The sequence below is a fragment of the Trifolium pratense genome, linkage group LG5, assembly GCF_020283565.1.
Source record: "Trifolium pratense cultivar HEN17-A07 linkage group LG5, ARS_RC_1.1, whole genome shotgun sequence".
Classification (NCBI taxonomy): domain Eukaryota; kingdom Viridiplantae; phylum Streptophyta; class Magnoliopsida; order Fabales; family Fabaceae; genus Trifolium; species Trifolium pratense.
In genome coordinates this window covers 39,650,844-39,663,944 of record NC_060063.1, presented here as the reverse complement: position 1 = coordinate 39,663,944, position 13,101 = coordinate 39,650,844, and the positions used below count along the sequence as shown (strand labels likewise).

Genomic DNA, 13,101 nt, shown 5'->3' with positions numbered 1-13,101 from the left:
TTTCAAGTGTGCTTAATAATATGAGTATGAAATGAGTTTTTTTCTAAAAGGGCAAGCATTAAATATGTATAAAAATACCTTGTGTCCTTAGATTAAATTAAAATGTAGGGATGTTTAAAAAAAATTGGAGATATCTATATATTATATATATGTTTGAGAGTTTTTTCCCGTGGAAAGTTTTCTACATGTCATTCCCTTAATTAGCCAAAATTTATTTAATCCACGTGACATTTTCTCAAACATCATTTGCTTACGTGTCGTTCTTAAGGTTCAAGTTCATAATTTTGGTTGATTTTGATCTTATCCTCATAATCTATTGTAATTATTATTTCTCAAATCAACATTTATTTCCTACATTTTACTTGACCTTTCGCTAATTTGGAAATTCAATCATTTCTCAATTATTGTTTATAAATCGTATTTAATGCACCTATTAAAAATAAATTTAGGCTTAAATGCAGTTTTACCCCCCCTATTTTGAAAAATGCGGAATTTTACCCCCCCTATTTTAAAATGCGGAATTTTACCCCCCCTTATTTTATAATTTGTTGGATTTTGCCCCCTCACCAAAATTTTGCACAAAATCTGCTTATGAGCCTCAAGTTCAAAGCTTCGCACATAACTCAATTTGGATCAATAATTCACCAAACTGGTATCGAAACGACCGCAATCGAGTTAGTTTTCCACAGAATCAAACTCCACTAAATTTGGAGTTACAGAGAGAGATTAATTACTGTTTTAGTGAAGGTCTGTTCAAATTAGTTATCGTATGAAACTACTACGGGTATTTTCGTCATTCCTCTCACCCTGTAGCTCATTTTTTAATAATATTTACATTTATGGAAACCTAACGAAATTACCCTTGTTGTCATTTCAATTTCGTCGAATTTGAAGTTACGATGTGTTCGGTAGATGATGTTGAATTTGAAGATCACAAGTAGATTTCTGCAGAATTAGTAATTGGACAGACCTTCACTAAAACGGTAATTAATCTCTCTCTGTAACTCCAAATTTAGTGGGGTTTGATTCTGTGGAAATCTAACTCGATTACGGTCATTTCGGTAGCCGTTTGGTGAATTATGGATCCAAATTGAGTTGTATGCGAAGCTTTGAAGTTGTGACTCGAAAGCAGATTTTTTGCAGAATTTTGGGGGACATACCTTCACTAAAACGGTAATTAATCTCTCTTTGTAACTCCAAATTCAGTGGGGTTTGATTATGTGGAAAGATAACTCGATTACGGTCATTTCGGTAGCCGTTTGGTGAATTATGGATCCAAATTGAGTTGTGTGCAAAGATTTGAAGTTGTGACTCGAAAGCAGATTTTTTGCAGAATTTTGGGGAACATACCTTCACTAAAACGGTAATTAATCTCTCTTTGTAACTCCAAATTCAGTGGGGTTTGATTATGTGGAAAGATAACTCGATTACGGTCATTTCGGTATCCTTTTGGTAAATTATTGATCAAAATTGAGTTGTGTGCGAAGCTTTAAAGTTGTGACTCGAAAGCAGAATTTTAGGGGGGGCAAAATCCAACAAATTATAAAACAGGGGGGTAAAAGTCCGCGTTTTAAAATAGGGGGGGTAAAATTCCGATTTAATCAAAATAGGGGGGGCAAAACTGCATTTAAGCCATAAATTTAAAAGGAAATAACTCAAATTCAAATATACATGGTGATTTGTACCAAACAAAATATTACTACGTGGTGGTTTTTGATAAAAAAAAAACCTACACGGAAGTATTAAGCAAAAAATATCTTTTTTTGTATATTCGAACATTTCACCGTGTTTATCTGTATATTCGTTCATTATATTTGTCGTATAGCAAAATAAGTGTAAAATGTGCTAAAAGAAATTGAATTTATCAAAATAATAAATACATCTTGATTTACATAAAACATAAAATGTACAATAATATATTAACAAAAAAATAAAAATAAAGGATGTTGACCTTTATCTACAAAATAATATAGAATTTAGACACAAGAAAATTCTATGTATTTGAAAGAGAAGAAATAATTGGACTCCTCAATATGGAAAAAGAGATTCAGACAGTTTGGAAATAACCATGATAGGAATCGAGACAAGTGTCATAGAGTATAAGACATTAATACTTGAAAATCACTCAATACTAAGCAAAAATTTAGGGATTCTCCATGTCCTTAATCCTTATCACTCAAAGCAACATAATGTTGATTCCACATAAAGAAGAGAAAACAATTATAAGTTGATGTTTAAGGCATTAATACTTTTTTTTTTTTGTCTAATCGACTATAGTTAAAGTATTGTCTTTGTCATGTGAACAAGTAATACTATAAAACTCTACTTCCAATTTGGCGAGTTTCAAACTATTTTCAAGCACATTGGTTTAGTGTAAATAAATCATACAAGACACTATTTTTGATCAATATATCAAATACAAGCTTGCAGATATCACGTTTCAGGATGGGAATCACCTGGTGTTACATTCATTCATAATCTTTAATTTGGGTTTCCTAACATCAGACAATGCTTACATGATTGGAAATCTATATGGCTAAGGTAACAAACAAGCAAACAAACAAACACGGTCCAGTTCTTATCAAATTTTCATTACTTGACTAAAACTACACAATGAATCCTTCAAACTAGTAGTGGAACAAACAAACATATCTACAACCAGTTCTTATCACATTCTCATAACTTAAATAAAACTATACAGTGAGCCCTTCAAACTAGTTGTTACATGAAGTAATAGTAGCAATCACTATTGCTCATTAATCGTTCTATATATCAAAATAATACAAGCTTGCAGATATCACATTTCAGGATGGGAATCACCTGGTGTTACATTCATTCCAAGAACATTTTTAATAATTCTTGAATTAAAATCATGGGCAGTTCAAATTTTTAATTAAAAATATTGCTTCAAAACTATGTGACATTGAAGATCTAACATAAACCACACATGATCGATTGCATCATTGGATGTACTCACAGTTTCTACCTATACAGGGAATGCTAACAAAGAAATAGTAGAATGCAAGGACCGTTGGTGCCATTGTCCTTTGATGTCATGGGCACTTAGTATTACACAAATAACAAATTCAACGAAGTGTTTTTTGTGCCATTAAGAAATATCCTCATTCCTTAATGTATAAAAATAATGTACTTAGTAAATGGTTACGTTAAGGAATAGAAAGGGGAAGTTTCCACAACAACAGTGACCTCATACCACTGTACATGACCAACTATAATCTATAATTGAACTGAACATATGAAATAGCCAAGTTGAGGTGCCATGACAAAATGGATTCTCACCATGAAGGCAATTTCCTCAGTCACCAGATAAAGTTTAACCCGGTAATAGGTATCTTTAATTTGGGTTCCTAACACTCGACAACGCTTACAAGATTGGAAATTTATGGCTAAGGTAACAAACAAACATATCCTTCTACCATTTCTTATATCACATTTTCATTACTTGATTAAAATTACACAATGAATCCTTCAAACTAGTAGTGGAACAAACAAACATATCTACAACCAGTTCTTATCACATTCTCGTAACTCATATAAAACTATACAGTGAGCCCTTCATACTAAACTTCATTGATGCATAATAAACAACAAAAGTTAAACAACCAAAGGCATGCATTGAAAACCATTTCAAAGGTCTCATAATCAATTCAAGCCAGTGCATAAGCTATCTCTAACCACATATTCAAAAATATCTAGAACAATATTATAATCATCAATCAAAACAACACAATGCGTAAATGTGTATGTTCAGCCAAATTCCTAAACCATAATAATTTCATTTCATGTAGCCGATAATCAAAACATCACAGATTCACAGTTGTTATCAAATGTCAACCTAAAAGACCATAAGATAGATTCAAAATTGCTACATTAATAAACGGATAACAGTTCCAAAACAAGACCACATTAACCACAAAACTATACCTAACAAAGAAACTCCTACTTGCTTGATTTCTTGAGTGCCTGCAATAACAAGTTAGATTGTTCCTTAGCCAGCTGTGAACGTCTCACAAGCAACTCCATTTCAGCAATTTGAACCTGCTTCCACTTTTCCACGAATTCAACCCTCTTCGATTCCTCGATCAATTCCAACAACCTTTCCATAGCATCCTTATTCAAAACAGACGAACCAGCAAAAACACCAAAACGAAACAGTTCACTCACAATCAAACTATTATCAACAACAGTTTTCACTTTTGCAGCTTCCTTCTTATTAGATATAACTAATTCTTTCTTAGCACCCTTTGTAATTTTTCCATTTTCTTCAGCTTCATTTGCACTAGTATTACCCCAAACCTTCTTGAAAAGCTTGAACGCTTTCTTATCATGTGGTTTAGTGAAACTGTCACTAGTTTCAAACTTCTTCTTCAATGTACGAACCTTCCTCTTCAATTGTGCGCTGCTAGCTTCAGCGCTAAGCGATTTCTTCACAAAACTATGAAATGCCAATGCATCCTTCAACGGATCCTTTTTAGTTTTGGAAATGAAATCAGCGAGTCCTTTGAGAATAGTAAGCTCATCTTGTTCGCTGAAAAGTCTCTGAGTACTCTTCTTTGAGTCTTCACCAGTCAATTTCACGTCTTTCTCAGTCTCATTCTCATTCTCGTCGTTGGAATCACCACCGGTGGTGACGGCAACGGCGGTTGTTTTCTTCTTTGAACGGTTTGAGTCATTTTCGTTTTCAGCGGCACGTTTAGTTCCAGATCTGGCTAGTATAGAATATGTTTGGGCCTGGGTTTGGGCCTTTGGTTGGGCCTTCATTGGCTTGGAAGCGTCTGGTTTAACAACTTTGGGGTTAAGAGGTGGAGTTGGTTCTGGTTGGGAATCAGTTTCGGATTCTGATCCAGATTCGGATTCAGATTCAGAAGCCGGTTTAGGGTTTGAGATAGGAGTAGAAGGTGGAGGGTTTTTGGAAGCGGTTTGAGATTGATCTTTTTCTTCTTCTTCTTCTTCTTCTTCAGATGATGAACCTTCTTCTTCTTCTTCTTCTTCGGATGAATCATCTTCATCTTCTTCTTCGTGAGCTACTTTGTCTTCTGGTTGCTTTTGGGTTGAAGGTTTCTGATCATCCTCGAGAGGAGAAGTGGGGCGTTTCTTTGGTGCCATTTGAGAATTTGGGATTAGGGTTTGAGAGTTTAGTGAGTGAGTGAGTTAAGCGAAAAACCCTACTAAGTTACTTTTTTTGGTAAGCGAAACTCTATCAAGGTTCTCAATGTATATATATAAGAAAAAGACGCGTAGAGGATACTTCATTAATTGTCAATTATTTTTAATATATTTTTACTGTATTTTTAATTTTTTATTATTTACTATAAGCGCCAATGTTAGCCATAATCCCGCCTAAAGTGAACCTTTTGGCTTCTTCTTTTTAACCCAACTGCTCCTACTGACGTTATTTATAAGCAAAAATTGTTTTTTAGATTCATTGAAAAATTAATGTATCTAACTTAAATATAGGCTAGATAGATACATTGGTTTTTCAATGAATCTAACAAACAACTTTTACTTATAAATAAAGTCGGAGGGAGTACACAAGTAACTAAAAATACCTTTACAAAAAAAAAAACTAAAAATACACCTTTTATTTTTTTTATCTGGTTCCGGGTCAGTTTTAAGATCAAGTGATTTCAATCTCCTCCTTATCGTAATTGCGGGGATCGAATCGTAATTCTCCCTATCAAGTTTAGACAAAAGATTATTAGCAACAACACTAATTATTTTAAACCCAAAAAAAAACAAAATGCACAAAATAATAAATAACATAAACTTACATAATTTAATTCATATCGGATTCAATATAATATGTCATGTACTTAATTTTCATTGCATTGAGATGTACTTCCTCCTCCAAATTAATATCACGGACCAATATAGACCTTTCAATGTTTGCTCCACAAGAGCAATTGGAACATCGTGTGGATTCATCGTTGAATATTTTGGATTTACCTTAATTATTATTTAAGATATAATTAAAAGTGTATAATATCAAATATAATTATGTCATATTATATTTAATTTATTTAAATATATATCATTGAGCTTTATGTTGAACGGGCCGTGATGAGTTGAGATGTTCTTTATTCTGCCTATTGAGAAGGTCCCTGCCTCCACTGATGAGGATATATTAGCTGATCATCCCATTAGGTCAGATATACTAAAAACACGTGAAACTCATCAGTAGGCGGCAGAAGAGCTTTCTCAATCTCTAGTCAATACCATGGAATCTGTTTTGACAGGTACACGTTTACAGCAGTTCTTATTAACAATCATGTCATATTTCATATCTACTACATGTCTATAATTATAAAATCTTTCAATTGGTATCAGAGCATGGATAGATATGTTGTATGGCTATTGTTATTTGATTAGATGAACATGAATATTATTTTTTGATATATGTGTATGAGTTATAATAAACAACAACATGCTGTATATATGATTCATACTTTTACCTTAAAAACCAGAATATGTTGCTGTTGTCTATTGATCTTATTTGAGTATATACGATTATTATATTCCTGTTCATTCCAGTACATATATATATGTTTTCTGTTCAATATTCGTGTTGTTGTTCTTGCCGTCAAACTTTATGCGTTTTAAAAATCAAAGATCTTAATCATTTAGCGCCTATTCTGTGAGGAATCATCAAGCAAATCAATTAAAATTAACAGACCTTAATCGTTTTAAAATCTGGAGGAATCATACTTCATATTTTGCTTAAAACCCCAATTTTCATCGATCTGAATTTCTTTGATTTGTTTGATGATTCACGAAAATTATTATGGGGAATTTTCTTGGCGTAATCTTACGATCAAAACCCATATCAAATTGTTGATTTTCGTTGCCTATATCGCAAGAACGAACCGGGTCAAATCGCGGGTCGTTCGACCCGTTTCCCTTTTTCCGGGCGAAGAAGATAAAAAAAAAAAAAGAAACCCAGGCGCGTGTATGTCACGGGCGCGTTGATCCAGGAACGCGCTAGGAGCGTGTGATACACGCGTGACGCTCTACAGGAGCTGTTTTGACCCAAATTAGCAATTTTTTAATTATTTTGGGTCTTTCTATGCTTGATATAAAATTATTCTACTCTTTTAAGCATAGATATTGTCGATTCGAATAATTGTAACCTTGCCTATCGCAGGTACAGTTGTTTGAATCATGTATGTTAATTGCAATTAAAATTATTTTGTAGCAATTAATTAATTTATATTAGTAGTAATTATATCCTATCGATATGTTATTATTGATATAAAAATTCTAAATAAATAATTATTATAAGCCTCTGAAAATTATACTCATCTTCTCTTAATGAATAAATAATTATTTACTAGTAATTATGACCTATGTATTATGTTAATAATAATTATACCCTATCGGTATGTTACTGTTGATGTAATTTTATACTTATATGTGTCAATTTTTTAAACATCCTATCGATGTTGGAATTGATAATATGAGTTTTTCTTATTGTATTAAGGTCATAGTGTGACAGAGTTTTATTATGGACAAGTTTGACTGTATATACATGTGGAATCTTTTATTCATAATTTCTTAATGATTCCTTATTCTTCTTTGACAGTCTCTTTTCCTAACTCCGTGAAAACTCTCAATGGGACTAACTATGAGGACTGGAAAGATTCTTTGAATCTCTACTTATCCCTGCATGATTTCGATTTAGCTTTACGAATTGACAAACCTGCTGCCATTACCGCTCAGTCTACCGAAGCTCAGAAAACGCTACATGAAAAATGGGAAGCCTCCAACAGAAAATGCGTAAATGTCATTAGTTATACTATGGAGAAATCTATTAGGCAGAGCATTCATGAAATTGATGTTGCTAAAGATTACTTGAAGGCTGTTGGTAAAAAATTTACTCGCTTTGACAAAGCTAAGAAGAGTGAATATCTGTCATTGTTCGATAAGACCCTTTATGATGGTGTTAGTGGCGTCCGTGAACACATCATGAAGATGATTCATTACTATAATAAGTTGAAGGAGCTTAAAGTTGAGATTGGTGAAGATACTTTAATCTGGAGAGTCCTTCAGTCCCTGCCTCCTCAATTTGATGTCATGAGGACTTCCTATAACACTCAAAAGGCAGAATGGACAATTGATGAAATGATCGCTATAATCACACAAGAAGAAGAAACTTTCAAAAAGGGAAAAGAGCAGAGTGTTCAATTTGCTGCTGCTTCTACCTCTGGCACGAAGGTTTTTAGAGGAAACAATTACAAAGGAAGAAATCATCATCATGATAGGAAGAAGGGAAAGGAAACACACAATTTGGAACCAAAGAAGAAAATATTTAAATGACAGTCGTATAAGGGTATGTGCAAGTACTGCAAGAGTTATGGACACAAGGTTGATGACTGTTTTTTTATGAAAAGGAAACTCGAAAAACAAGGTACACTCCTAGCTCTAGCTTGTTTTGAATTCAACATAGTAGATGTACCTTCTGATACTTGGTGGCTAGACTCAGGTGCAACTATTTATGTTGTGAATTCTTTGCAGGGGTTTCAAAGCCTGAGGAAACCAAGTGATGCTGAGGCAAAGGTCATCGTGGGCGATGGAGCTGGAGTACCTGTTTTAGAAATAGGAGTTGTTTCTTTGCTTTTACCTTCTGGTCATACTTTAATTCTGAAAGATGCAGTTTATGTACCTTCCATGAGAAGGAATTTGATTTCAGTTTCAGCATTGGATAAATCTAGCTACACTTTTAATTTTGGAAATCTACCGTTGTCTGTTCTGGAATTTTGCGTGATGGGTTATATATGTCGAATACAGACGAATTGTCTGTTAATTCTGTTATTGGTTCTAAACGTGTTAAGAAAGGTGAGAATTCATCAATGTTATGGCATAAGCGTTTAGGTCACATTTCTAGACCTCGTATTGAAAGGCTAATTAGAGACAATATTCTTCCTTATCATGATTTCTCTGATTTTGAAACTTGTGTCGATTGTTTGAAAGGAAAGCTAACTGCAAAGTCCAGGAACTCAAAAGGAAAAAGGTGTGACGACGTCTTGCAATTGATTCACACTGACATGTGCGGGCCTATAACACCTGTTGCTATGGGTGGATATATGTATTTCATCACTTTCATAGATGACTTCTCTAGGTTTGGTTGGATGGAACTTCTGCAAGAAAAATCTAGTTCTTTAGCTGCATTCAAATCTTTTAAAGCCGTCGTTGAATTGAAGACAGGAAAGAAGATCAAATGTGTGAGGTCTGATAGAGGAGGAGAATACTATGGTAGATATGACGAAACTGGAAGAAATCCAGGACCGTTTGCGAGATTTCTTGATGAAAGCGGAATTGAGGCTCAGTACACTATGCCTGACACTCCTCAGCAGAATGGAGTTGCAGAAAGACGCAATCGTACTCTTATGGATATGGTGAGATGCATGATGAGTCATTCTACATTACCTGATTTTCTTTGGGGCGACGCCTTGAAGACTGCTGTTTATATTCTTAATCAAGTACCTAGTAAGTCTGTAACGAAAACTCCTTATGAGCTTATGACATGAAGAAAATCGAGCTTAAAACATTTTCATATCTGGGGCTGCAAAGCAGAAGTTAAACATTATAATCCTCAACAAAAGAAACTTGATATGAAGACTATTAGTGGTTTCTTTATTGGTTATAGTACGGCTTCCAGAGGCTGTAGATTTTACTGCCCTTCTCATTCTACACGTGTTATTGAATCTGACCGAGCGGTTTTCTTTGAGAATGACTTGGAAAGTGGGGTTTCACGCCACGACCAGTTACTCTTAAGGAAGATCGTACTTTCCTCCCTATGCCAGTTGTTTCTCTTCCCACAGATATAATGTTTCCTAATGTTCAGAACATCCCAAATACTCAAGAAGATGTTGTACTTGCACCAGCGATAAATGAAGGAGAAACTGAACATATTTCAGAACAAAATGTTGAACATAACAATGCTGCAGAAACAATCGCACTGAGACGATCTCAGAGAGCACGCAAGTCTACCGCCTCAAATGATTATGTGTACCTACAAGAGCACGAGTTTGATTTTCATGCTGATAATGATCCTTCCACCTTTCATGAAGCTATATCTTGTTCTCATGCTTCCGATTGGACAAAAGCTATGCATGATGAATTAGCTTCTATGTCCCATAATGAAGTTTGGGATCTCACAGAGTTACCAGTTGGATGCAAAGCTGTAGGATGCAAATGGGTCTTCAAGACTAAACGTGATCCAAATGGTAAGATTGAAAGGTATAAAGCCATACTCGTGGCAAAAGGCTATAGTCAAAGAGAAGGAATTGATTACAAGGAGACTTTTTCACCTGTTTCTACCAAGGATGCTTTTCGGGTTGTTATGGCTTTGGTTGCACATTTTGATTTAGAACTTCACCAAATGGATGTAAAAACAGCTTTCTTGAACGGAGAACTTGCTGAAGATGTGTACATGTTTCAACCTGAAGGTTTTGCTGAAGCAGGTAAAGAACACTTAGTGTGTAAGTTGAATAAATCCATTTATGGATTAAAACAGGCATCTAGGCAATGGTATCTAAAATTTGACCAAGTTGTTACTTCTTTTGGTTTTAATGAAAACGCCTCAGATTAGTGCATTTATTTAAAGACTAGTGGGGGCAATTTCATAATTCTTGTGCTATATGTCGACGATATTCTTCTTGCTAGCAGCTGCATTAATCTTTTGAATGAGACAAGAAAAATGTTAAGTAGCCACTTTAATATGAAGGACCTTGGTGATTCTTCAGTTGTTCTAGGCATCCAAATTTTTCGTGATAGGTCACGTGGTGTTCTCGGATTGTCTCAAAAGGGATATATTGAAAAGATCCTTAAACGTTTTAATATGCACTCTTGCTCCCCATGCACTGCGCCTATTCTAAAAGGTGATAAACTCTCTCATTCTAATTGTCCTCAAAATGATAAAGAAACTGTCGAAATGGAAAAAGTCCCATATTCTTCCGCTGTTGGCAGTTTAATGTATGCTCAAGTTTGCACACGTCCCGACATTGCTTTTGCGGTTAATTATTTAGGGAAATACTTGAGCAACCCAGGTTTGGGTCATTGGAAAGCCGTTAAAAAGGTCTTACGATACCTACAAGGAACCAAAGATTATATGTTGACCTATAAGAAGTCTGATCAACTAGAGGTCATTGGTTATTCTGACTCTGATCTTGCAGGTTGCCTTGATGACCGAAAGTCTACTTCCAGCTTAATTTTTATGATGGTAGGAAGAGCTATTTCTTGGAAAATCGTTAAACAGACTACTATAGCTACCTCTACCATGGAAGCAGAGTATGTCGCTTGCTATGAGGCTACCTGTCAAGCTGTGTGGCTGAAGAACTTAATTTCTTATTTCAGAGTTGTTGACAGCATATCTAGGCCACTTGTAATATATTGCGAAAATACTGTTGCTGTGCATTTCTCTCAAAACTCTAAGAGCTCTTCAATGACAAAGCATTTTGACATTAAATATTTATTTGTGAGAGAGAAAATTCTTGAATCTCAGACTCAAATTAAACATCTTCCAACAGAAAATATGTTGGCAGATCCATTAACCAAAGGCTTAACCGTTGGAATTTTTTAGAGGCATGTAACCCATATGGGTTTAGTTAAGTCTTTTAATATTTTGGATTAGTGGGAGTCTGATTACTACATTTTATTGATGTAATTTTATGAGATATGTAATAAATGACGTCACTCTATAATCATATCTCTTGCGGCATTTCAGATGCACGGACCATTATTGGATTACAAATTCTTAATTTTATAATGTTAATCCATATTATCACATGTGAAATTTAAGGTGTATGGTGTATGATTTTGTTTGCCCTATCGGATTCAACTTCTGCACTGTTTATATCTTATGTTTCTTATACTTTAGATAATCATATGTGAAATTCAAGGTGTATGGTATATGATTTTGTTTGCCCTATCGGATTCAACTTTTGCACTGTTTATATCTTGTGTTTCTTATACTTTAGATGACATGTTTCATTATAAATATTTGATAAATTTCTACCACCATTCTTATGTTATATTTTAAAGACTAATTAAAGTAATTCAAGTGGGAGATTGTTGAATATTTTGGATTTACCTTAATTATTATTTAAAATATAATTAAAAGTGTATAATATCAAATATAATTATATGTCATATTATATTTAATTTATTTAAATATATATCATTGGGCTTTATGTTGAACGGGCCGTGATGGGTTGGGCTGTTCTTTATTCTGCCTATTGAGAAGGTCCCTGCCTCAACTGATGAGGATATATTAGCTGATCATCCCATTAGGTCAGATATACTAAAAACACGTGAAACTCATCAGTAGGCGGCAGAAGAGCTTTCTCAATCTCTAGTCAATACCATGAAATCCGTTTTGACAGGTACACGTTTACAACATTTCTTATTAACAATCATGCCATATTTCATATCTACTACATGTCTATAATTATAAAATCTTTCATTCATTTCTAAACACATGAAGGATCGAATGAAAGAAAAAATGGGACAAAACATAGGTCACATGATAGGTGGGAGAGGTCACATATTTATAGATGGCTGAGCATGTGTAAATTGAAATGAAAAACCATATATATACAAGGCTGACGTAACTTAATAAATCATATAAGCATATAAATGTATTGTATAAACGAGATATATGAAAAACATAGAAGTGAAAATTATCTAAGTGAAAGTAATGTGACATGGTAGAGTGACATAATTTGATGTAAGTGACTCATGTGACAAAATAAAATATTGTCATTACTTAAGTGTGGATTGAGGTTAACTATAATCAAGAAATAAAAATAATACTTATTCTTAATAACGTTCTTCGTAATCTTGAGGATCACCACATAGAGCATATTGTTTAGATCAAATGTAGCCATTTCCTTGGAGTATGTAAATAACAATAATATGTTGCTTTAGTTGTTTTTTTGACTAAATGTTGGTTTAGTTATTATTGAAAGCAAAATGTGTCTACAACTTTGTGTAAACCATATCCATGATTCTCTGCTTGCCAATGTCATATTAGAACCTCCAATGATCTGTGGATTTGTCACATGGTGAGATTTTGCTTCATCC

General features: G+C 34.1%; 2 protein-coding genes across 3 annotated transcripts; one reads left to right on the top strand and one right to left on the bottom strand.

Moving 5' to 3' along the window:
* Window positions 1-3,777: 3,777 nt before the first annotated feature.
* LOC123883505 (probable transcription factor At4g00390) lies at window positions 3,778-5,757 on the bottom strand. Its single transcript, XM_045932329.1, has one exon. It carries the CDS (start codon window positions 5,125-5,127, stop codon window positions 3,961-3,963), a length of 1,167 nt encoding a protein of 388 aa, XP_045788285.1. The 5' UTR covers window positions 5,128-5,757; the 3' UTR covers window positions 3,778-3,960.
* Window positions 5,758-6,171: 414 nt separating this feature from the next.
* On the top strand, window positions 6,172-8,720 carry LOC123883504. Of its 2 annotated transcripts, XM_045932328.1 has the most exons (3): window positions 6,172-6,257; window positions 7,601-8,425; window positions 8,533-8,720. In XM_045932328.1, the coding sequence occupies exons 1-2, from the start codon at window positions 6,239-6,241 to the stop codon at window positions 8,332-8,334; spliced, it is 753 nt and encodes a 250-aa protein (XP_045788284.1). In that variant the 5' UTR covers window positions 6,172-6,238; the 3' UTR covers window positions 8,335-8,425; window positions 8,533-8,720. The 2 variants fall into 2 exon arrangements, with proteins under 2 accessions (XP_045788284.1, XP_045788282.1); XM_045932326.1 differs by lacking the exon at window positions 6,172-6,257 and having other exon boundaries at window positions 7,567-8,425.
* Window positions 8,721-13,101: the final 4,381 nt, after the last annotated feature.

What these genes read in the sequence shown, in the direction of transcription:
- LOC123883505 (XM_045932329.1), bottom strand. Translation starts at nt 5,127, where the DNA reads ATGGCACCAAAGAAACGCCCCACTTCTCCTCTCGAGGATGATCAGAAA.
- LOC123883504 (XM_045932326.1), top strand. Translation starts at nt 7,576, where the DNA reads ATGATTCCTTATTCTTCTTTGACAGTCTCTTTTCCTAACTCCGTGAAA.